Consider the following 25,856-nt stretch of genomic DNA (forward strand, 5'->3'; position numbering starts at 1 on the left):
GGGTCCAGAGGAGGGCCACTCACATGATTAGGGGGCAGCAGAACAGGCCCTATGAGGAGAGGCTAAAGGACCTGAACCTGTTCAGCCTCCACAAGAGAAGGCTGAGGGGGGTTCTAGTGGCCTGTTACAAACTAGTCAGAGGGGACCAGCAGGCATTGGGGGAGTCCCTGTTCCCCCCGAGCACTACCAGGAGTGACTAGAAATAATGGTCTCAAGCTGGCACTACTGGGAGTAACAAGGAATAATGGCCATAAGTTGATTGGGAGTAGATTCAAGCTAGACAGGAGGCGCTACTTCACTGCCAGGGAGGCTAGGATCTGGAACTAAATTCCAAAGGAAGTGGTGCTCGCTTCTACCCTGGCAGTCTTCAAAGGGAGGCTAGATAGACACCTAGCTGAGGTCATTTGACCCCAGCATTCTTTCCTGCCCATGGCAGGGGGTCGGACTTGATGATCTGCTCAGGTCCCTTCTGACCCTACCGACTATGAAACCATGTGATGGTGTGTCATACCATCTGCATTCCCGTTTTCTCCCCTTTTCAAAATCCTAGACCCTCACATGGTTCTATTGTATTACATACTTTATAATAAATACATGCATTTAAACAAGTTTTTTACTTTTATTTCATGCAAATATATCTTCTAAGATTATTTAGCAAGCTACCTCGGTATGCAATACATTGTATGACCTAGTTCATTACAGAAATTACAGAGAATTCTTAAAAATGTGTGCATTTTCATTCTAATATTGAAGTGTGGTTAAAACCTTGAACTCAGTTTCACAGATTAAAGCTATAAAACACCACTGCATCATCTAATTTGATCTCCTGTATAAAAGAAGCCAGGAAATGTGTGTCCAGTTACAGCTATGCTAGAGCCAATATACCTTAGCTGCAGTTTGCTTTTTAGTAGCCATATATGATTAGATATTGAATATTTGCTTCACTTGTGCAATATACTTCTCATCTGGTGGTGGCTTCCTCTGGCTTCCAGGTTGTAAGAATTTCTTAATTGTAGGGATGTTGCTTATTCTTCCTTTAAAGGCCTAAAATAAAAGCAACATTTAGATTAAAATGCATGTAATTAAGAAAAATAAATACATGCACACATGCCCCTCCCCTTTCATGAGTAAAATGCATCTAGGAACAATTTGTGGCCAGGTATTCAGCTCAGTTTCTATTATCTCTTAAGAACATTGGGAGATGCAAGGCAATAAAGGTTTGCAAAATCCAGCCATAAATGCTCAAACTACCTATGCCTGATGGACATTCATGTTTCAGGCCTGAGAAAAATTCACCTTGGATTTTATTTGGATTTTTTTCCATTTTTTTAAAGGCATACCATTCCATAATATACAGGTTTTCTGTGAAGTTTAAACCTAAAATGTGAAAGATGGTTCTTTTATTGTGGAGGAAAAACCATAGCCTCCTTGCAAAGAGAATGGAGACATGAAGAAATGTTCATTGTAAAGCAATCTGATAGCAAAATTTAAGAAAACTAGCGCCTCTTGCCATGGATAAGAGTTATTAAAATTCTGGTTTTGCAGTGAAGTTAGCAGGACTGTAGTCAGGGCAGTGAGAGTCATTTACTTTCCCTAGTACTCATTTCTGTATATTAAGACACTGAATTTGCACTATGCAAGATAAGAGTCATAGGTGTCTGAAGTCCAAGTTGTTTTTTTTTTGGAGGGAACAGCAAGATGAGCTGTGGATCTAAAGAGAGACTCCAGAGGTTACAGTGCTGCTTAGAGACCAGTATCAGCTTGTCACTGCAGTGCTGCCAGTGGCTGCTCTGTCTTTGCATTAGTGAACTCTGTAAATTGCATAACAACATTTTAAGTCTGTTATATTCCTTGTTGGGATCAGGCAAATTGCTCACCTGCAGGAGAGGGAACTTGGAGAGTATATCCGATTTATATTCTTCTACCATTAAAATAGCTTCAAGCAGATGAACATCAGCCCAGGTGAAATGGTTGCCAACAAGATAATCCTGTCCTTGATCTTTTAAAACCTGGGGAGTAAGAGAAAATAAAGAGATCTGAAGACTACAAGTGAAAGAGAACTTTTGGCTGATTACATATGTGTCAGGAGCAATCCAAACAGAGTCTGCTTTCATAAGCAGAACTTTTTAATCTTCTAAAAGATTACAATTGTTCATTTAAGCCTGGGATCCAGCATGTCACTACCTCCCTCATCATCTTGTCCTATAGCTGTAGAAGTCCAGACCCACAGGATAGGTGACGGGTGGGAGTAGAGGAAGGGATAATTTATAGAAGGGGAGAGGATGGTTTACCTGCAATATGGCCAAGTTTGATAAAAAGAAAACCTCTTAGTTACCCACAATACAGGCTCCCCATTCACATTCCACCCACCATACACGTAGCTGCCCATCAAGTCAGCCAGACTAGGGTGAAATGAGGAAAGCATTAGGTACCTGGACGATCTCACTAGGGTGAGGGAAATTGTCCTCTTATCACTAGGGGTTCCAACACCCCAAACACACCTCTCCCTTACCACGTTTTCCCCATCCCACCATGGGATCAGGGATTTGGTGCTGGGCCTTCCCTGCTCACTTGCTGTTACTGAGGGAATCCTGGTTAATTTCTTTTCTTCCACCAATTAATGGAGTTACATTCAGTGGGTCACTACATCTGATCTGAGGTCGTAATTGGACTGCAATGTAAGGTCATTAATTTTTAACACTATTAAATATCAATTCAATTTAATTAGGAACAGCAGTTTGCGACCCACAGTCAGATGGGTAACAAACTGGCTGGAGGGTCGCACCCAGAGAGTGGTGGTGGATGGGTCATTTTCAACCTGCAGGGATGTGGGCAGTGGGGTTCCCCAAGGCTCGGTCCTGGGGCCTGCACTGTTCAACATCTTCATCAGTGACTTGGACAAGGGGGTGAAAAGCATCTTGTTCAAATTCGCGGATGACGCTAAGATGCGGGGAGAAGTGGGCATGCTAGAAGAGAGGGACAGGCTGCAACTACATCTGGACAGGTTACAGAGGTGGGTGGATGAGAACCGGATGGCTTTCAATACTGACAAGTGCAGGGTACTGCACCTGGGGAGAAAGAACCAGCAGCATCCCTACAGGCTTGGGAACTCCCTTCTCATCAGCCCAGAGGCAAAAAAGGATCTTGGAGTCACAATTGACTCCAAGATGAACATGGGCCACCAACGTGGAGACACGGTCAGGAAGGCTAACCACACCTTGTCATGCATCCACAGATGCATCACGAGCAGGTCCAAGGAGGTGATCCTCCCCCTCTATGCGACACTGGTCAGGTCGCAGCTGGAGTACTGCATCCAGTTCTGGGCGCCACACTTCAGGAGCGATGTGGACAGCATTGAGAGAATCGAGAGGAGGGCCACTCGAATGATCCTGAGGCCATCCTTAACAGATTAGCTGATGGCAATATCCTGAGGGATACCCAGCGCGGGTTTGTTGCGGGTAGGTCATGCTTGACCAATCTCATTTCCTTTTATGGCCAGGTGACCTATCACCTGGACAAGGGAGAGGAGATTGATGTCATATATCTTGACTTTAAAAAAGCCTTCGATTTGGTATCCCATGATCATCTCTTGACAAAACTGGCTAACTGCATCCTCAACCACACCATGATCTGCTGGCTGGGGAATTGGCTCTGCGGTAGGACCCAGTGGGTGGTGGTTGACAGAAGTCAATCGTTGTGGTGCGCTGTGATCCGTGGGGTCCATCAAGGCTCTGTCCTAGGGCCTATACTTTTTAATATCTTCAATGATGTAGACACTGATGTCAGAAGCGGGCTGGCCAAGTTCACCAATGACACCAAACTGGGGTAAAGCATCCACACCTGATGACAGGAGGGTGATCCAAGCAGATCTTGACAGGCTTATGAAAGGAGCAAATGAGAACCTGATGGTGTTTAACACCAAAAAATGCAAGGTTCTCCACCTTGGGAGGAAAAACCTGCAGCAAGCATCCTTATAGGCTCGGCAGTGCTATGCTGGCTAGCACTACAGATGAAAGGGCCTTGGTGGTCATGATTGACCACAAGATGAACATGAGCCTGCAATGCAATGCTGTGGCTAATAAAGCGAGCAAAACACTGGCTTGCATCCATAGATGCTTCTCGAGCAAATCCCGGGACGTCATTCTCCCCTTGTACTCGGCCTTGGTGAGGCCACAGCTGGAGTACTGCGTCCAGTTTTGGGCTCCGCAATTCAAAAAGGATGTGGAGAAGCTTGAGAGAGTCCAGAGAAGATCCATGCACATGATGAGAGGTCAGGAAAACAGACTTTATGATGACAGGCTGAGAGGCATGGGGCTGTTTAGCCTGGAAAAGTGCAGGCTCAGGGGCGATCTGGTGGCCATCTATAAGTTTATCAGGGGTGAACACCAGGATCTGGGGGAACATCTGTTCACCAGAGCGCCTCAAGAGATGACAAGATCAAACGGTCGCAAAATCCGCTGAGACCGATTCAGGCTGGACATATGGAAGAACTTCTTTACTGTCCAAGCTGCCAAGATTTGGAACAGACTGCCACCAGAGGTGGTTCAAGCACCCACTTTGAATGCCTTCAAGACACATTTAGGTGTTTATCTTGCTGGGATCCTATGATCCCTGCTGATTTCCTGCCCTTGGGGTAGGGGGTTGGACTCAGTGAACTTTTGGGGTCCCTTCCAGCCCAAATGTCTATGAATCTATGATCACGGGAAGTAGGGCAAACCCTACGAAAAGAGACTACAGGACCTGAACCTGTTCATCCTCTACAAAAGAAGGCTGAGAGGGGATCTGGTGGCCATCTATAAACTTGCCAAGGGGGACCAGCAGGCATGGGAGAGTCCTTGTTCCCCCAAGCACTACTGGGAGTAACAAGGAATAACGGCCATAAGTTGACAGAGTAGATTCAGGCTAGACATCAGGAGGCACTAATTCACAGTCAGGGTGGCAAGGATCTGGAACCAACTTCCAAGGGAAGTGGTGCTCGCTCCTACCCTGGGGGCCTTCAAAAGGAGGCTAGATATTCACCTAGCTGGGGTTGTTTGACCTCAGCATTCTTTCCTGCCCATGACTTGATGATCTGATTAGGTCTCTTCCGACCCTACCAACTATGAAACTATAAAGCAGAAATATACATTCAAGAATGGTTCATGCACACAGCAGTGAAGCTAGCCCACAGTCTCTGTGGCCATATTGTTAGGGTAGTTTGTCATATTTTATGCTTTGAAGTTGCACCTGTTTACAGAGTGGTGAATTATAGCATTGTTTAAAGTTTTCTTTATATTCAGCCTCAAGTTCTGTATAGCCTCATTGTTATCTGAACTTTTCATTTTGCTGCTGTTTCAAGTATCAGCTGGCCTTGTTTCTTGCAAGCAGCTTATGGCCTTGAGTTTGCTTGCATGATGTTTCTTTCCTTTTTCTATCACTGTGATAAGTTTTTCTAACACAACATAGTAATAGTTTTGTTACTAGCTCAAATTGACTGAACTTGGCACTAACCAGCTGAATCAGAGGCATGAAATGATTGGATATGTTAATAAAAGGTGATAAAGGAGACCAATGAACTATGCTTAAAGTTAGACACCGGAAAAAGGCCAAATTAAGAGATGTGCTCGTAATGGGGCTGTTGAACAAAGGAACATGATGACAAGATAAAATATGAACAATATGCTGACTGCAGAGAGATCAATCCAAAAGGAGGAGTCATCAAAGGAGTCAAGTTAAAGACAAGCATAAAAGGGGGAAGCAAGAAAGTTAAGGGCGTCATCATCCTCATTTACATTATGAATCCAGCTGTCAACACCTGTCTGGATCATCCCTTCCAACAATGCACACTTTGCTTCAGAAACTGAGTGGCCATCTTTTCTGTGAGGCAAAGTAACATCTGGGATTGGGTGAGATCGTTGTACTAAGTGTTTTTCTCTCTCTGAATACAGAAACTGCTAAAATAATACTTGTTGTACTTATAAAGTTAGACTTTAATTTTAGAACACTGAGTTGTCTGTGTTCGTATTTCATGTTCCATTTAAGGGTTAATTGTGCTTTAACGATCCCTAAGCACTATCTGCTAATCAGTGATGTGAACAATACCACTTGGCAATATGTTACTTTTGGAGGGCTGAATTCTCCCACCTTTACTTAGAGTAAATAGGACCTTGCTCTATGAGGAGCCGTACTGAAGCCAAAAACTCTTGGGGAAGAAGCAGTGACATGTCACTTGGCAGTCCTCTCTTTACATCCTTATAAATGAGCTTCATAGGGCAGTCATGAAGCTCTACAATTTACCTGCCCAGAAAAGGATTTCCTGCCCTGCTGGGAAATTCCAAACACTATTAAAAAGGCTTTTCCCCTTTATGGATCTGTGGTATCTGAGCAGCTAGTAGTTACCCATCTGTCACTTACCTTTTCATAGACTGGGAAGTACCTTGTTGTGGCCTTGTCAGTGATTAAAGCAAGGTTCTTTTCCTTTGCCTCAGGAGGTTGGAAAGGAAGGTACATGATTATTCCCATCAGATCTGTTGTTCCTTCCACATACATATCAATCCTGAAACAACATTTTTATTCCACATTTAGCAGAGCCTGTTCCCTTTGAACATCTGATTTGTATTATTTCATTGTAATACAATGGCTGGGTGCTCAAGAAGCTAAATTATCTTTATATAAAAAAGGTTATTTGACTTTTTATCTTTACCTTTACCACATTGGGAATTCTCAAAGTTTGTACAGGAAGGAGCTCATTTTTACAAACAGTTTTTCTTGTGATAGGTATACCTATTGCTTACACAGAAAAAAGCACCAGTTGGGTTTTAGTATGACTTGCTGAAAAAGATAAAAATCCTTTTATTTTTCTAAGCAACTGCACAGCTGTTGCAAATTTCAATTTTTTAATAGAAACTTAGAAATTTGAAAAGCAGTTTTCATGAATTTCTTTCCACATTTTTAAACAGCACTGATTTTTGTTGAGTTATTCGCTGTAAGCTATTAATTGTTTAAGAGTTGGACTAATGAAGGTGCAAGCATTATATAACTTGCAAGGATCTCTATAGAACAGTTTGAGAATCAGCATCTTCATTATTTGAAGACAGTGATCTGACACTGGTAGCAAATGGTGCAACTCAGTTGTACATAGTAACATCACTACTGCAGCCAGGGCTAGAATCTGATTTGAAGAATCTCTCTTCACAGTTTGGTGCTATTATTCAGAGAGTGAGATCTGACACTGATTTTGCTGAGTTGGCATGGGAAACTCACACATACCACCTTTTTGCTTTACAGAGGAAAAAGTTAGATTTGGAAATAACTGAGACACAATCAACATGAGAACCCCCATACTAGGATTTGTGGAGAACCACTTTTCAAAAGAACAAATATGTATCTGTACTCTTTCCACTGAAGATTTCTGTTGTGGTGGGGTAGACTGAGAAAATTCCACCGCTCACCAGTAACCTAAACTACCATGCTGCGACTGAACTGTTTCTAAGTAATGAATTCCTTACTTTGCTGCTTGAATATCAGAAAGTAGGATAGTGTTCTCTGCACCTGTGTCTTACACAAGCTATATTTTTAAATTGAACAAAAGTTGCATGCTTTTGATCAAAAGACTTTAATACACAAATGCCTTTCTGCCTTCAAAGATGGAACTCATTGAATAAAAAAAAATTTAAAGTAAACAGGCTTCTGTTATTCTATTATGCCAGGGAGCAGAAGTTGCCTCAAAAATTTAAGACACTTCTGGTCTCCATGCAACTGAAGGAACTCTATGGAAAGCCTAAAAAAATCTCATTACTTTATCTGATTGATAGATGACTATTCATTAACAAAGACAAGTAGTCCGTAATCCAAACTCCGCATTTGAAGAGTTAGAGTTTTGACAGCTTTATAAATTAATTTTTACATGCAAAGCTGACTTAAAAATGTGGCTTATTCCAGGTAAATTTTAAAAAATGAAGAAAGGTAATGCTGTTACAGTACAGGGCTCTCTCCTTCAGGTCCTTCCCATAGAGGTTGTATTTTGCTGCTATGTAGCTGAGAATGGCTCTGGTTTGCACCATTTTCATCCCATCGATTTCCACCATGGGCACTTGCTGAAACAGTAGGAGTCCATCTATGAAAAGGGAAGTAAGAGAGTCATTTAGTTAAATTGACAATGTTACTTCTTTGTACTGGAATCCAACAGAAAAGGTCTAATAATTTATAACAATGTTTCTAATTCTATTTGAGAAGTCCTATGCTTCTGTGAAAACTAGATCTCTCAAATTATCACATAACACAGATTACTTTGAATTGAGTAGGTTGTCTTATGTACACCTCTCCTTCCATTCATAATCCCACAAGATTCCCCTTCCATGGACAATCTGGATTAAACCAAAATGGAATAAGCCATTAAATTAAATAGGCAGCTAGACACAAACATAGATCTTAAGTTATCCCAGTACACACTTGTGGCTAGCTCAGGCCACAGTCTGTGAACTTACCGCTGAGTAATTTTTCTAAGTCTTCCTTTGTTTCTATAAATTGTTCTTCAAACTGGAAAACAGAAGAATATAAAGGTTTGTTATATTTTGTGGATCATAAATTAACAATTTTGCCTTGGAGTCATTAACGGAAAAACAGCTGATGTACACGCTCAAATTTTTCACATGACAACATGCAATTCTATTTTTAATGCTCTTTTTTATTGCTTTGGGATTTTTTTTTTTTGCCCCTTTTTAAATAAGGGAGCATTTGACTGAGTATATCTTGCAGCAGAGTTTCACATGATGTGAATCTGAATAGCTCCACTGACTTCAGCAGAGCTATGCCAATTTTCAGTAATTTGGGAACTGACCCAAAATTGTTCATACTTTCTTTCTTTCACACTTTCTTTAGAGAAAATTTTTCACAGTCATTCCTATATTGCAAATGAATCAGACAGAACTGAAAATCTCACACAAACATGACAGCTCTTACTATGATAAAAAACAGTAGTCCAAAAATCTCTTCCCTTGATTTTTTCCAAACAAGATGATAGCCAAGGTCTCCTTGAAAATGAAAAACCTTTTTCTGAGCAGTTTTGATCAGATAATTTTATATTTAACATGTAATCCCAGAGAATCTTTCCTTGTACACATGTCAGTTCTACATCACCAAAAGCTATGAAAATGGCCTATTTGAGTGGTAAAAAACTGCAGCATTGTTTGTGTGCAGCAATATCAAGTTACCATATTTTCTCAAATCCAATACAACATTTTCCCCTCCAATCAGCATGGAGGAATAAAAAACCTTATCTTAGATTTGAGTACTGGCCCAGGGCAGATGGTGACTCAGCTCCAGATTCAGCCCCAGGGGTGAAAACAGAGTTGAGCTGCCAGCTGCTCTGGGCCTGGGCCACTCATGCAACAGGTGAGAGGGTGCATGATAGGGGGAGTGCAAGGGAGACAATGTAGTAGTGGGGAGAGAAAGGGTGCAAGGGGAGACCCACAGAATATATTTTGGAGGGAGTACAGGGGAGACCATGCAGCCTGCTCCCTGCCCTTCCCCCACCATTCCTCTGCTAATCTTCAGCTCTGGCTCTGGCTCCAACCCTGACCCAGCTGGCCCGAGAGCTGCCACTGCTGCTTCTCCATGGCTGGGCTGCCACTGCTGCTGCTGACTGCTCCAGAGCCAGAAATGTAGCCAAGAAGGCAAACAAGAGGAGGGGCATGGTGGGTGGGGAAAATAGTAGGGATAGGCAGGCAGGCACAGGCCCAGGCCCAGGCGTGGGGTGAGGAGGGAGGTGGGGAGGCAGGCATCAGAGGGCAAAGGGTAGGTATTTGTCCCCTTGCCCCTGCTACTGCTTTGGGGGAGGCAAAATTTTAAGAAGAGTCTCCAATAATTAATTCATGGAAAACTAGAAAAAAATATAATTTTCTATCTAGAGAATCTAATTATTGGGGATGGTCTTACATACAAAGTCACCTTGGATTTGTGTAAATATGGTATGAAAAAGAAGCCCAAGATAAACGGAATCCTTTATTACATGAAAGCTTTGTGTCACTAACATCTCTTCTACATAGTATCAGGACAGTGCAAAAATATGAAGTACAACTGACATACAGAATTTATGTACCTTGTGACTGGTGCATGTACCTGTGTAATGACTCAAATACTGCAGTACCAAGATAAACAACTGCTAATTGGTCAGATATTCTAACGACAGCGGTTGTTAAAACCTCTAATTAATCTGCCTAGTTAACCTCTGTTTAAAGGAGGTACAAACCTCTACTCCTGCTGCTGCCAACAGCCATCGGATCGATTCCATTCTACCTCTTCCATTAACATAGTGCAGCTTTGGTTTTCCAGACATTGTTTCAGTTTTCTTGTTTCCTGGCAGATTCAATGAATAAGAATCATTAAATACTTTCTAAAGGAAGTATTTAAACATTTCAAGAGAGGTTTTGAAATTTGCCTACCAGTCTAGTAACTATTTGCTAAGTGCCCTTGATGGAATACAACTGAAGAAGGGAATCGTGTAATCAGTAGTCATGACCAAAATTCTGGGTTTGCCCCAAGCAGGTCCTCCTTGGCCTCAATGGAGTAAACATGTCTACACCAACATGTCTACCTAAGGTCCACACTGTGAAGCACTGCAGCGAAACTCCCTCCATGCAGTCTACCAGGCCCTCTTGAGACAGTATCCTTCAGAACAGATGTAATGTAGTCACCTTCATGCATACTTTCAATAGATGGAGTTTATTAGCACATGCTCAGTGACACAGGTGGCTACGTACAGTCTGCTTTGGAGGATAATTTGTGTATAAGGCTAGTATGACATGCTAAACTGTATCACCCTCTTGAGCATAGTCCTGAAATGGTGGAGACCTTACACTGAACGGGAGAACATGGAGTCATTTTAAAGGTGGTAACTGATTGGGAGGAAGAAGAGAATAAGTAACTTTGCCCCCAAAGTCATATAGATGGCTATGATGTAGAAGTGGCTTTCTAGATCATACAAATATTCCAGGAGACAAAAATCAATATAGCCTTAAATGCTGGCTAGAGCAGATCTGTAGGATACATATGGATAAACCATTTGGTCCCTCAGGGCCCAGCTGATGGCTAATCCCCTGGTGGGATGTACATTAGCCAGGCTTAGCCACCCAACCTACTAGTATTTGACAACCCAGGGTGATACGCACCAACTGGGCCATGGCACTTTTTTGCCATGTCCTATGACCATGCATCAGTCCACTCTTCTTCCATTTCTGTTGCCCAGGAAAGGACAGTCATCTGCCCGGTCCCCATTGTAGAAAATAATAGAAAGCTAGGGTTGGAAGGGACCTCAGTGTCGGGGTAACCGAACACCGAGTGAATCAGGCCCCAAGGTCACGGTGGGCCGGGGTGGCAATTGGAATACGAACAGGTGGGATTAGTGGCGGTGGAGTGTGAGCTGTACGGGAAGTTTAAACAAAGATGATTTATTTACTCACGCTTGGGAAGCGGAGGCTCAGATATTTCTTCAGTTACAGTATAGCAAACAACAAAGGGGTCTGTTGGCCCACAGGGTTCACTAGCGAGCCCTTGCTTTCTACCCCCTGAGGTATAGGTGCGGCTGCCCACTAGCTAGTCCCAGGGCTGGTCAACAGCTCATGAATGGGATAACAAACAACAAAAACTGTAACGTAGTGAATCAAGGAACGGGGTCATGACGCCAGTCCAAAAGACAGTCCATAAACCAAGGTCGGAGATGAGAAGCCAGAACGAAGTAAGCCAAAGTCAAAATTGAAGCCAAACAGTCCCGTAACTGAGATCGAAAAGACAAGTTGCTCCACCCGCCGTCCACAGCCTCTGCTTGCGCCTCACAGTCCCTGCCGCCCACAGCCTCTGCTCACAGGATCGTTCTCTCCCTGTGAGACAGTCCCTGCAAAGGACTGCTCTGCTCACAGGATCGAGCACAGTCTGTCCTCCAAAACACACACACACACTACCTCACCACACCCAGGTGGCAGCTCACAAACGTTTTATAAGAATTTAGTGGCCAATCAGAACGCTCTTCACAGAGAAATTTCTAGTCAAATTACATCATGCAGTCAGTGAACTGAGCATGTGCGTTAGATCAGATTACCTCTGTGATTGACAAGCCTCCAGGTCACCCAGAGGGCACATTCTGGGGGCCTGTCTGTAGTTTCAACTCCCTGTGATGGCAGCACCAAACTTAAGATTTTTCCTTGACACTCAGGAGGTTATCTAGGCCAACTGCCTGCTCAAAGCAGGATGATCCTCAACTAGATCATCCCAGCCAAAGTTTTGTGTAGCCAGGTTTTGAAAACCTCCAAGGAGAAGATTCTACCACCTCCCTGGGTAACCCGTTCCAGTGTTTTACTACCTCTTCCTCCTCCCCCCAGCCCCAGTGAGAAAATTCTTCCTAATATCTAACCTAAACTTCCCTTGCTGCAACTTGAGACCATTGTTCCTTGTTCTGTTATCTGCCACCAGTGAGAACAATCCAGCTCAGGGGCGGGCAATTATTTCAGGTGGTGCGCTGCGTACTGAGTTTTGGCAAGCCATTGAAGGCTGCATGACAGGCAGCCAGGAACAGGTAACTATTAATTTTCTAAATTTTTTAGGGGCCCTGCATGCCGGATAAAATGGCCTGGCGGGCCACATCTGGCCCTTGGGCTGCATTTTACCCACCCCTGGTCCAGCTCCATTCTCTTTCGAACCCCGCCTTGAGGTAGTTGAAGGCTGCTATTAAGTCCCCTCTCAGGCTCCTCTTCTCTAGACTAAATAAGCTCAGTACCCTTGGTCTTTCCTCATAAGTCAAGTGCCTCAGCCCCCTCACTATTTTTGTCATCCTCCGCTGGACTCTCTCCAATTTGTCCACATCCTTTCTGTAGTGTGGAGCCCAAAACTGAACACAATGTATCTACTACTCCGCCCAGCTTGGTGTCATCTTTAAAAGCTACACTGAATATTTGAGATTGCTGTGTTGCTGTGTCTTCCCAAACATGCTTTTATCTCCCTTTCTTTCTAGGTATTTCAGATATCAGAAAAGGGCAGCAGAACCAGCAATACATTCAGTAGCTCCTGGTTTGGCAAAAGGCTTCATATCAGAAATATACTCATCACCTCTCCAAAGATGCTATGAAAAGGATTTGCTGGTATTTTTTAATCCCATTATTATCAATTCCTACATCTGAAAGCTGCCATATTTTTAAGAATTAAGATCTCAAATCACCACTCATAAAACACATACTTCTTGGGCATCTGCCTGCCCATCTGGCTACCTCAATGTGTGAACATCAGCCAAAGCGTCAATTTTAAAGTATATAGACATTATATGCAGGGCCTATTCCAATTTCAAGAGCAATGATTAGGCCTTAACAGAGTTCTGCATCATATAAGCCTCCATAGATCCAATTTTTAGGGTCTAAAAAACAATTAACTTGATCTCAATGTGATTTATGAGAGCAGGTCAGTGCCCACAGAACCTCAATTTATCAGCGGCATACTGAAGTGGGGAGTGGGAGGACACCATGCCTCTGGGTGCCAGTGGCAGCACTTCCGTTTTCACTGCCAGCATTTCCAGGCTTGGCCATCGGCCATAGGGGGACTGCCTCCCTGCTTGGTGATCGGCTACAGATGGGAGCGGGGGGTGGGAGGAGCGTGCAAACGTAGGCATTGGGTCATGGGTACCAGAGGCCTACGGTATGTCGCTGATGTTGCGACGGAAGAGTGATTGGGTTCTTGATGAAACCGCCAGCTTTAAGGTAGCAAGGGCAAATTCAAGCCACTGTATACAGCATTAACAGATTATTTAATGATTACAGACTAGGTTTGTTTGTCTATGGAATGGGTTTTGCAACAACTTTTCAGTACCTTATCAATGGGAGCCATCATAATCAGAGACGTATTAGTAAGGAGAGCATTAATAAAGAGAGTTTGTATCGAGGTGGGGGCGGGGGGCACATTTTGCATTATTGGCTTTTCCTACTTCACCCTCTTCACTTGCTGCTGCCCTCAAGCATTCCCAAAGGAATTACAAGCGCAGTCACCAGGGCTAGGGACAGAGGGCATTTTTACATGCGTTTCTGAAGCGGTGCTGGGTGCTTTCAATTAGTGAGCCATGCTAATTAAAAGCACCCCCACATCAGAGGGGTGCACCACAGCGCATCCCCATGCTGACGAAATGGTGGTGGTATGCTTTGAACAAAAGCACATTGAACATGTTTTATTTCAAAGTGCACCACTGCCATTTTCTCAGCACAGAGATGTGCTGTGCCACGGAGACATATGAAGTCTGAGGCTGCCAGAGCACATTAGTTTACGTGCTCCAGCAGACTCCATGTCTATTCACTTGTGAACTGTTCAATCTCTGCAGGTTAGATGGACCTGCAAAGATTGAATCGATTCAGCCTCAGGCTTTTTGAATTTTTTTACGTAGCTTAGGGGAGCAGATCCTACTCCACCTTTTAAGTGCCTAAAAGGTATGTAGGTACCTAAAGGTGATTCTGATTCAACACCGCTTGAGTCTCCAAATAACGTTAACATGCATTAACCTCCTGCTCAGCCATTGCTTTTTGTGGCTACCGCTCTGTTTGGTAAAAAAGGCAATACCACTCTTCCTCTAGTTTGGGAGAAAGGCCTGGCTTCATAGATTTCATAGATTTCTAGGGCTGGAAGGGACCTATTAAATACTTGAGTCCAACCCCCTGCTCTAGGCAGGAAAGAGCACTGGGGTTAAGTAACCTCAGGCTTAGGTAACGAGTGCTAGGAAATGATTTACAGTGGCATACTGCAACTCCTTTCCCTGGCATTTCCCCACAGGCCAGCTTGGGTGGTTTCCTGCTCAGTTTACTGGTTGTGAGTATCCTATTCCAAGGGGATACTTCTCTCCATGCATTGTACTGGGACACTAGGCACCTAAACTGAAAACTGTAGATTCCTCAATATTGTAGGCTGCCCACATCCTTCACTGGATCTAGCCCTGAGTTTTTTGCCTGAGTAAATACTATAGCATTTGATCCTCTGACCCCCCCTACTCCCGTTCTCACAGATTTCCCTCTTTCCCCCCCCCTTTTGTCTTATTTCCTTGCCACTTCCTTTCTTTCCTAAATGTCTCCCTGCAGTCCCTTACTGCTTCTTTCCCCTTTAGTCCAATGCCCTTGGCTTGGCTGTTCTCCATTCTCTTCCATTCCACCCCAGCACTCGTAAAGCCTCAACGTGCAGCAAACTGAAGCTTCTAGAAAATGAATCACACTTATTTGCTGGATTCTGTCCTTCCCATGCCTCCTGCTGCTTAAGTCAAAAAGCAATTAATAAAAGCTTTCCAAGAGCTTGTTAGATTTCTCTCCCATCTTTGGGTGGGGGAGGAGTGGGAGGTGGGAGAGGTGGGGATTGGAATTAACACTGTAAAGCACAAGAATGCCATCACTCAGCTGGCTGCTTCACTCAAAACAGCTGGGGAGGGGAGCAGCAGGGGGGAAATTTGAGAAGAAAAGAAACATCTGTTCCAACACAAGCTGAACTTAGCTAGTTGAGTTCCTTGCAGAGGAATCAGCTCAAGAATGAGCCTGTTTGCTTAGGAAAGACTTGGACCACAGGGGAATTATGCAAGATAGCCTGGGGTTGCACTTCTCAGTGCCTGATTCAGGCCAAGTGTTCAGTCCCAGTTTATGAGCGCAGGGCACTGCAGTGAATCGGGAGCTATACAATTCAGAAGGATACTTCATTTTAGAACACTGATTTATGCAATAATAGCGGTGCCCTTGGTTAAGCTACCTTTGCCTTCCTAATAATGATACTAGACACCATTTTCATATTTTGAAAATCTTGTATTTCCTTTCCATTCTTAAATTGTATTTCCTGTGATTTGCCCTCTCTTGCCAGATGGCAGCAATAAGGCTTTTGGTCTTCTCATTTAACCAACGAATATAGGTGCTGGTCCTGCAACAAGCTCCAAACAAGGCAGACCTTCAATGGAGTCCAGTGCAGGCCTCCTCCTATTTACTGCGAGAGGCAGCACTCAAAGTAGTTTCCTACTGCCATGCCAAGTTCCTTCAAAGCTACACAGAGCAGTTCCATCCCTTAGCAAGTAGCCCCCACTACAGCAAATCTGATTCAACCCAGAGATGATGAGCCAGTCATCAGGCAGGCACCAGCTTGTGGCACTGGCCCCCATTGGGACTGAAGCCAAGTTATCTTGGATTGAAAAGCTGTGACTCTCCCATCTGAGCGAGAACTAACACCCTAATAAGATTATAAGTAACTTATTCCTAGAGATTTACAAACATTAACTACAAGTCGTGATGAAACCTTAAACTCTCGATGGCTATGACTAAGAACTGGAGCCAAACTCTTCCCAGCCCTGGGCTAACTCTTAGTGAACTCACCAGGAGGTAAGGGTACTCAGTTCACCCGTCACCACTGCTGCCAAACACAGGAGATGTGGGACCTGATTCTGAATGGTTGCAAAGAGGTTAGTTTCTCAACCACCTCAATCCAGACTTTTGCTTTCATGGTAGCTATAGTAATGTGCAGGCATCTCATGGCAGTGACAGACCCTGGCGTGGAGGACCCCAAGTGTGCTGCCTCTCCACTCAAGTCACTCTTCCTACTCAGAATTTCACCAGTGAGGTCTCCTGAGGGCTTTCAACCCTTGAAGATTCATGAGCAGGCAAAAGCGACCAAGACAGAGCAATCTCTGATGCATTCCCAGGTTTGGAGCATGCTTGGAGTCCTGGCACCATGGCATAGCCAAATCCTCAGGTACTTCACACAGATCAAGTACTGCCATTAGGCCACAGATCCTAGGGCAGAGAAGTAAAATCTAATGCAGTTGCACAGTCCCAGGCATGTTAGGAGTGGGGGATTCCTAACGGAGAAGGGGTAAATAACACACAGTCCTGTTATCTGCATAGAATAAACTGTACTGAAGTTAGGTTAACTTGAGCCACAAGCTTATCAGGTAGGACCTACACAAGTCATGGCAAGACAACAGGTTTTTTGCAGCCCACATGTGGCACTTAGAGCTGATTTCACAGGTGGCCCTGCCCCTTGCTACTGACTGGCAGAGGGAGACTTCACTCAGTATACTTCACTACCTCTTTCCTTGTCCTGCCCCTCACTGCTGATCAGTGAGGGTGCCTTCACTCAGTTTACCTTACAACTGCTTTTTTTTGTTTGTTTGATTTAATAGGAAATCATAGCCAACGTTGGATTTCCCAGCAATTGTGGACAATGCTTTTTTTTGCAGTTTCCATGAAATCCACAAAATCATGATTTAGGTAGGGTCCCTACATGAAGGCAGAAAGAGAGAAGTCCACTCTGATGTAGGTCCAGGTTCACAGACTTAATCATGCATCTATTTGTTTGCATGCCTGCTTATTCCTCCTCTGAGCTTGTGACTGGGAAGCAGACAGTTCTTTAGTCTTAGAGGCCACCACAGTCTTAGGGCTCCCTACCACCCGCAGTAGTGGGCCGTGTCCATAGCTAAACCAACAGGATGGTCATTTATATTGCAGCAAGCATAAGGAGCAAGAAAGCAGTGTAGCTCATATACCTCTCTGCTCCAGACTTTATGGTTAAATAAAGACAGTCAAAAAGCCTGAGGCTGAATCAATTCAAACTTAGTAGGTTAGTCTAAGATACACAGATGGAATGGTTACGTAAGTGAACAGACATTCACTCGTGATTCTGGAAATTCAGCCACATGTCTGCAGTGGCTCAAGCCAGAAGCCAGGGAGCACTAAATCAGGCTTCCCCACTCAGCTGGAACAGGCCAAGGCTAGCCCACACCCACCCTCTGAGGGGAGGTTTGCAGGGGAAGTACAAAGCATTCGGGAATGCTGGGGATTGAGAGTTAACTTGAATCTAGTGGGAGTCTGGGACAGAAGTTCAATAAACCAATTGAACCTAAATCAGTTAAGTCTGATACTTCAGCTTAGGGAAATAAATTACACATAATCTGGTATAAGTGATCAAAAACTGGTTCAAATTTATAACTCAACAGAAGTTCAGTGCATATAAACTGCTTTCAAAATAGCCAAAACCAGTTTAAGATACACCTGAATGGACATAGTATCAAACCTAACTGATTTAGGTTAAATCAATGTATTGAACTTCTATGCCAGATCCCTTTGGGTTCAAATTAAGTTACAGTCCCCCAACATCCCAGGATGCTTTGCACCTCCCCTGCAAACCCCACCCTTGCAGGGTGGGTGGGCTAGCCATGGCCCAAACTGTCTGTGGACTAGCCATGGCCCAGCAGAGCAAGGAGGCATGCTCTAGTGCCCCTTGCCTTCTGGCCTGAGCCACTGCAAACATGTGGCTGTATTTCTGGAATCAAAAGTGAATGTCTGTTCACTTGCTTATCATTTCAATCTACGCAGCTTAGACTAACATGCAAAGATTGAATTGATTCACCCTCAGGCTTTTTCACTCTCTGTGCTCAGGTTTATTATAAACTGGTTTTGGCCATTTTGAAAGTGGTTTATGTGCATGGACCTTCTATTGTGTTACAGATTTTAACTGGTTTCTAATCACTTATACCAGTTTATGTGTACATTCTGTCCCTAGCCTATCTGTCACAATCCAGTCCATCTATACATGATCCAGCAGGATTATAGAAAAAAGGCCATTTATGGCCTGGTTGCCTTAAATGAGAGGTGCTGGACATCTCTATGGATCAGACTTTTAAGCATGTGACTTTCAAAACTGGTATTCTAAAACAATATATGGGATTGGGGCAGGGGGTTGGGGAGGAGGTGGAACTGAGAGCAAATGTAAAACATCCATCAAACTTTACATGGAAGTGACAGTGGCATACTTGTACAAAGTTCTGCTCCTGGCTATTATTTGACTGAATCGCTGTTCTTCCCTGAAACATGTAAGAGTGAACATATGACAGACAGAGAGAGATTTTGTTTCCAAGGACAGGGACAGAAAAGAAAGAAGGTAATGCACATCCTGATGAAAAGGACTGGTAGACATAAGTAGTGGTCATAATGCTTGATCAGGGCTGGATTCTTCTCTGGAGATTTCTCTGTGTGATTTGGCCAGGCTAGGGTCAGGTTTGGTCCTGAAGCCTGCAGTCTGCTGGAAAAAACAGAAAAGAATTGTTTTTATCTGAGCAGTATTTTGTTCTGGAGATTTTTTTTTATGTATAGGGCTTGGTTTTAGTCATGAAGTCTGAGTCTGCTGGAAGTAGCAGGAAGGACTCAATTCAGAAATCAGAGCAGGGTTTTTCTCTGGAGTGTCTCTGCTGATTGCACAATCAGGGCTAATTTTGGCCCAGAAGTTTCAGCTGTGCTGGCTGTAGTATTTCAGGAAGATCTGCAGTGAATAGAAGAAACTCACCTGGTCTGTTTTGCTTAGGCAAAGTTTTGCTCTGAGGGCCCAAGAAACAATAGCAAGGGACAGAAATCCCCTTAGAGACAGGGGTATCCAAAAACTTGTATGTGGATGCACTTGTGGTGAATGACATTAAAAAAAAATCTCCCCACATAATGAATGCTATCTCTTGCAGTGGCAAGGACTCAATCCTGACTTGGAGTGTGTCAGCTCTCAGGGAGGGAGGCTGTAAAACTAGCCCTGCAGGCTACAATCAGATTCTCTGATTGCAGATGCGGTCACAAAGCAGGCCAAGTTTACTTTGGAGCTGAGAAAGAATCCCTCTTTGGATGTCTTGAAAGTTGTGACCCTGAGTGCTGACCCAGAAGAGGAGAATGCTGAAAGGTTTCCTGGGGAGTGTGGGAACCCTAGCAGGGAGATCCCAGCAGAGCAGGGGGGAGACTCAGAGGAGGACCTTGAAGTGCTGGTGGTACCAGTGAAGAAAGATGCAGAGCTGTTGCATCAGAAACAAAATTGCTCTGGTGAATGCATGGACAAATCAGGGACTAAAATAAAAATGAGACACTGGCTGTAGCCAAGTAGTTCAAGATGATTTGAAAGTTTATCATGATAATTCATGAGAATGGGACCTTTTTTGGATATGGGAAGGGGATGGAAAGGCCCAGATGTCACCTTTACCTAACTGGTCTGGCAAGAATAAGGAAATGTTTTCTCAGAAAGCATCAGATTGCAGGAGAACCTGGAACCAGATGGGAAGCAAAGACCTGTGCTTCAGGGTCACCGGCAGGTATTTGCTGACAAGAGCCTGTGCATGAAATCATCACATGTCAAAATGTTTAAATGTATTTTGAATATATGTTGTGATGTCAAAATATTTAGGTGTAATTTGAGAACAAGTTACAATACTGAGGATACCAGGTTATGTAGGAACAAATATACTCTGGCACACTAGGGGTGTATCCAGATGAGTGCTGCAATGTAGTATGTGGTGCTTCAGACCTGTCTGCGCATAGGTAGTAGAAGGGGGGGCTACCGGGGCTCAGCCCCCACAAAAACAGAGCAGCAGATATGTCCGCAGGGCAACCCAGCTGCAGGCTGCTGCAGCAGGGGAGGGGCGGGCACACTCAGATGCATATGCAGTCAGGATCACAGCCCTGGTGTGTGGCTGCCCAGCATGGCAGGCAAGTTTCAGTTTATTTTGTGAAGGGGAAGGGGCTTGATGAGCACAGACTGAGACCCTCAAAGTGTGGATGAGAGTGGGGCAGGGGTAGGGGTGAATGGTGCACCGTCAGGGTGGGCCTGTGAGGCAACTGGAGCCCAGTGGCACATCCAGGGGCACGGGGGGGTGGGGGAAGGTGGGGAGCTCCTGCCACTGTGCACACTGTCTGGGAGCCAAGGGAGGGGCATGTACCCCCCCCCCAATCTGTGTGTGGGGCAAGGGTGGGCTGCCACTGCAGGCTGGGCTCTGCTCTGCACCTCACTGCTGCTACTTTGAAAGTGATGGGAGTCTGACACTATGTGTGTTCTGCTGCTGGCAGCCCGCCCTTGCCCCACACACTGATCTGGGAGCCTCATGCCCTCCCAGGATGTGTGCAGAGGCAGGAGCCACCACCCCCTTCCTGCACTAGGCATCCCTCAGACAAGCCTTTCCTGTCTCTGTCCCGTATTCCACCTGACTTGTGCAGGGCATGCCCCTGCCCAAGCCCCACTTCCTCTTTCAGTGCCATGGGGGGGGCGGGGGGCATATGGAAGCCCCAGTGGTAAGGAAGGGAGTGGGACACAGGCAGGAGCAGGGGCTGGGGTAAGTGGGGCCCTGGCCAGGCCAGGTGGTGGGACAAGCAGAGGCCCAGGGGGCACATGATCCCCCGATCTGTGCATGGAGTGGAAGTGGCTGCTGCTGCTGCGCACTGTGCTTTGCTCCCTGAGGCAGCTGCCCCAGGAGCGGCCCACACCACATGCGTCCCACTGCTAGGCAGGCAGGAGGTGCAGCACAGCGGTAGTTGGCACAGGTATATGTGCAGATGTACTGCCCAGCCCTGGAAGCTCAGCTGTCTCTGGGGCCCAGGCCCACCTGCACATGCCCAACCTAGGGTCAGGGAGTTCAGGCATACAGCAGCGCCTTAGCTCTCACTGTGCTTGTAGGGGACAGGACTAGGAGCAATGGCTACAAACTTCAGCAGAGGAAATTTAGGTGGGAGATTAGGAGGAAATGTTTTGACTATGAGGTTGGGCAGGCATTGGAACAGGCTATCGAGAGAAGTTGTAGAAGCTCCATCTTTGGAAGTTTTGAAGACCAGGTTGGACCTGGGATGCCCAAACTCTGGTCTATGGGCCAGATCAAGCATGCAGCACCATGTCATCCAGTCCATGGGCCTCCACTTGGGTCTAGAAATTTGGTGGCAAGAGTGGTGGTACTGCTTCCATGCTGCCAAATCTCTGGACCTGTGGGAAGCCCCAGGTCTTGTGCACTGGATCTGGTTCCTGATCCCAGTTTCACAAACAAAGGGAACAAGTGTCAAACTGCTGAACTGAATCCAGGATTTTAATATGAAAGTTTTGCACATCAAAAGATGGGGGGTGTAATATCCTGCTTCAATCTTGTACATTTTGATAGTGGTTATGATAACTCTGAAGTAACCTTGGCTAACTTCTACATCGTCACTTTTTAGGGGGAGGGTGTCACAGAGTGACCCCAAGACAAAGTTAGGGTGCTCACTATGTGGCATACATGCATATTCTCCCTAATAAGGTTTGTTTTTGTGGTGTTTCATCTCTAATTATAGCTAGTGCAAAACTGTGTTCAGTTCTGTTGTTCTCCTATCTGTATATGTTACAGCATTTGATATTACTGGATCTCCTATTTGTATATGTTATAGTCAGGGTTTAAATTACACTTTGACTTTTGGAGGGTCTGCAAAAACAAATTGGGCTGCCCGTCATGGTGCCCTATGTAAATTGGACACCCCCCAGGTTATGATTTTCAAGTCTTACAGGAGGTCTCTCATCTCTTATGTGGGGGCTCACCTCCCTGCCCCTGAGCTCCTCTGTAATTTGAACCCTGGTTACAGCATTTGTAATTTTGATGTGTCTTTCTATTTCAACTAAGGTCATATTAGTAAGACACTGAACTGCCCATGACTGGTCACACTTAGAAGAGTCAATAGCTGAGAATTAGTATTAGTGTTCTGGTCCTTCCTGAGACCAACCAACCATGCTAAAAGGCACAGAAACCCGAGTCTGGACAGACAATGATACGTTTACATTTGAAAAGAAGGCTAACAGCTAGCTGGTCAAACTATCATACAGGAGAGACAGCATGTCTAAAAAGGATGCAAGATTGTGGTCTAGTAAATATGTACCTGTGGGAGGGGCAAGGGGAAGGAAGTTACTGGCATAGCGTAAGCCCCCTAGATTGAAAGGGTGACATATGGTAATAGCTGGACTGCAAAGTCTGCCTGGAGAGCAGGGCTGAGCTGTCAGTCTTCCCAGGTACAAGGGAGGGCCTCAAATAACAGCCAAGCAAGCTCGGTACACGCAGCTGACAGGAATAAAGAAAGCCCTGATGGGAAGAGTCAGAGGCTACATTTAGACCCTTGGACTGGCTAAGGGCTGGATCTCTGGATTTAAAGGACACATCTATATGAGACGCTGACTGTGCAGTAGCCTAATAATGCTGTGCAGTAGCGCATCACAGCATGGACAGTGCTAATAAACTAGTTTACAGTATTATTAGGCTACTGTGCAGTAGTGTCACCAGCATTACTGCACAGTAGCTCTGGTTACTGCACGTTTATTTACTACTTGCTAATACAAGTACTAAATAAATGTGCAGTAATGACTGCAGAGTAGCGTCTTGCATAGACACACCCAGGGGGAGGGGGGTAAGAAAAAGTCAATGTTCTGGTAATTTTTTTTTTTGCTCGTTTACTCCTATATTTTTGTCTGTATCTCAGCATATGATTACTGATTTCTTATGCTTGTTCCATTTTTATAACAAATTCTTTTGTTCTTTGTCTCCTTACTTTCCTGTGGAAGGAGTGACTTCTGAGCACGTGATATTCTAGGCCAGGGGTAGGCAACGTTTTTTGGCCAGAGTGCTGAAAACCCTCACAATGCCTACCTTGGAAGGTGCTGGAGTGCCAGCATTCCAGAAAACAAAATGAGGGCAGGGGGTACATGGCAGGATGCCCTGCTTGTGCCCCTTGCCCCACACCCAAAGCCCCCGCCCCCCACCCTGGACTCTGTGGCTGCCAGCAGCTACGGAGAACCTGAGCCAGCTGCAAACATCTGCTGCCTCTCCGTCCCCGGCCCTAGACCCGGCCCTGGGCTCCAGGGAGGCTGCACATACTGCCAATGCTCCCTGCTGTGCTGCCCTTGCTGCTTCTGCAAAGCAGCGTTGGAACCCAGTGCCACAGGACACAGCGAGAGGCACAGAAAGCTGCCTGCTCCTAGCTTCCCGCTGCTCTGCCACATAAGCAGTGCAACTCATATACCCTCTTTGCTCCAGACATTACCTGTCAGAGACCAGTCCACAGAGTCATCCTAAGGGGTGGTAACGTGGGTGACCACCCAGGGCACTGTAGTCAGGGGGTTGCCAAACAACCCGCTACTCTCCCCCACCCTCTCTGATCCCTCCCAGCCAAGCAGTGCCCAGCCCAGCAGGGGGCAGCTGAGCCTAACTGCTGCCTCCACCCCAGTGGGGTCCCCTCATGCACCCCGTCAGCCATCATGCCAAAATACAACTTCAGCCAGGGCGCCATATTTCCTAAGGTGGCTCTGTCCACATACACATGGGCTAGGGACAGAAGTTACACATAAGCTAATCTAAGGGAGCAGAAACTGGTTTAAACCTATAAGAGAACAGAAGCTCAGCACACATAAACCAGTTTCAAAATGACTGAAATGGGTTTAAGATAAACCTGGTTGAATGTAGTATTAGACTTAACTGATTTGGATCAAACTGGTTTATGAAACTTCTGTCCCAGACCCCTTCCTGGTTAAAAATTACAGTACCCCAGCATCCCATCCTGCTTTCTAGCTGGGCTGCCTACTCCAGAGAGCAGGGCTGGCCCTGTCCCTCTGCTTCCTAGCTGGAGCAGTGAGGGCTGGCTGCCAAGGAGGTGAGAGGGGGAAAGCCCAGCTGGGGATGCAGCCCAGTCTACAGGGTGGGACTGCAGAGTGCTGTTGCTGTAATTCTAGACTGCAAATCTCAGAGACCTTGAGGGCAGCAGGAAGAGGAAGTGAATGCACAGCCAGAGAGCTTTGCTCTAGTACTCCCCAACTTCTGGTGTGTGCCACTGCAGACATGTGGCTGCATTACCTGCATCAAAGGTAAATGTATCTGTTCACTTCTGTTTCAATTTAATCTGTGCATTTTAGACTAATCTGCAAAGACTGAATTGATTCAGCCTTGGGCTTTTTGACTGTCTGTACCTAGCCATGATCCAGAAGGGTTATAGAGAATAGCCTTAAATGAGAGGTGCTGGAACCTAGGGTGTTTATACACATACTTTTCCGCACTTCCACGCGCCAGAGATCCGGCACATCAGAGCAGACTTGATTAATCGAGTGCTCTGCACACGAGCTAATGCGCACTGCACTGCATTGCTTGCAATTGTATAAGTGTCAAAATGCATGTCAGTGTGGAGAAAGTGGCAGCAGCGTGCTTTTGACTAAAACATCTTCAAAACATTTTAATTCAAAAGCAGACTGCTGCCATTTTCTGAGTGGTGATGTGCATTTTACCACTTATACAACTGCATGAGTTGCAGTGCCGGGCACTTTTCAAAGCAGCCAGAGCTGCGGTGCATGAATGTGTAAAAATGCATATAGTTCTTTGGACAAGATCTTTAATCATCTGACTTTCAAAACTAGGGAGACATAGAAGACGGGGTGTATATCCATTACCCTGGTGGCCTCAACATTTACGTGACTGGGTTGATCTTTGCAGTGATGAGGAAGGGGTCCAGGTACCTGTAGTCCAGTTTGGTGAAAGGTTGTTGCAGGTAGACAGCCAAACCTTATCCCTCACTGGTTCTCTGCAAATCTCTTGTACGCCTTCTTGGTGGCTTCCAGATGTTATTTTAACAATTCCCATGCCTTGCCCACCTAACCCCATTCCCTACCCACTACCCCCTCCCACATTTTGCTGCAGCTCTGCTCTTCAGGGGCAGTCAACAGCAGTATGACTCTGGCCTGGACTCAGGCCCACCTAGCCAGGGAGAAGTAGTGGCCGGGTTGGGACTGGAGGAACCAGAGCCAGAGCAGAAGTTAAGGAAGGAGGGGGCAGCTGAAGGGAGGCAGGCAGTAGAGACAGGCACAGGCACAGGTTTTAGGGAGTAAAGGAGACAGACTGCAAGTCTCCCCACCCCACCCTGCAGTCTCCCCTTGTGGGACAAGCTGAGGCTAGAACTGCTTACTCTTATGCTCATGCTTTCACAAGAATGTACCAAAGAAGCACCTGCAACTTGATTTTCCGTTTTGTTGCGAGAGACTGCAAACCACAAGCTAACGGCTAGAAAGTCCCAAACTTTGCAACCAATTTCACAACTATGTAA

General features: G+C 45.3%; 1 protein-coding gene across 3 annotated transcripts in view; it reads right to left on the minus strand.

Annotated features, from left to right (window-relative positions):
- Positions 1–606: 606 nt before the first annotated feature.
- Positions 607–25,856, minus strand: part of LOC109311723 (glutathione S-transferase-like) — a 26,967-nt gene continuing 1,717 nt past the window's right edge. The window contains exons 1-7 of one of the 3 annotated variants that reach the window (XM_019537508.1): positions 20,046–20,050; positions 10,229–10,335; positions 8,466–8,517; positions 7,963–8,095; positions 6,394–6,535; positions 1,878–2,009; positions 607–1,044 (exon numbers count right to left, since the gene is read on the minus strand). In XM_019537508.1, coding sequence (XP_019393053.1) covers positions 922–1,044; positions 1,878–2,009; positions 6,394–6,535; positions 7,963–8,095; positions 8,466–8,517; positions 10,229–10,315 — 669 coding nt within the window. In that variant the 5' untranslated portion in view covers positions 10,316–10,335; positions 20,046–20,050 and the 3' untranslated portion in view covers positions 607–921. Of the gene's footprint in view, positions 1,045–1,877; positions 2,010–6,393; positions 6,536–7,962; positions 8,096–8,465; positions 8,518–10,228; positions 10,339–20,045; positions 20,051–25,856 lie in introns of those variants that run through there. The other 2 variants (XM_019537507.1, XM_019537506.1) reach the window with 2 other exon arrangements.

The sequence above is a fragment of the Crocodylus porosus genome, unplaced genomic scaffold, assembly GCF_001723895.1.
Source record: "Crocodylus porosus isolate Cpor-Errol unplaced genomic scaffold, CroPor_comp1, whole genome shotgun sequence".
In the NCBI taxonomy this organism is placed as follows: Eukaryota; Metazoa; Chordata; order Crocodylia; family Crocodylidae; genus Crocodylus; species Crocodylus porosus.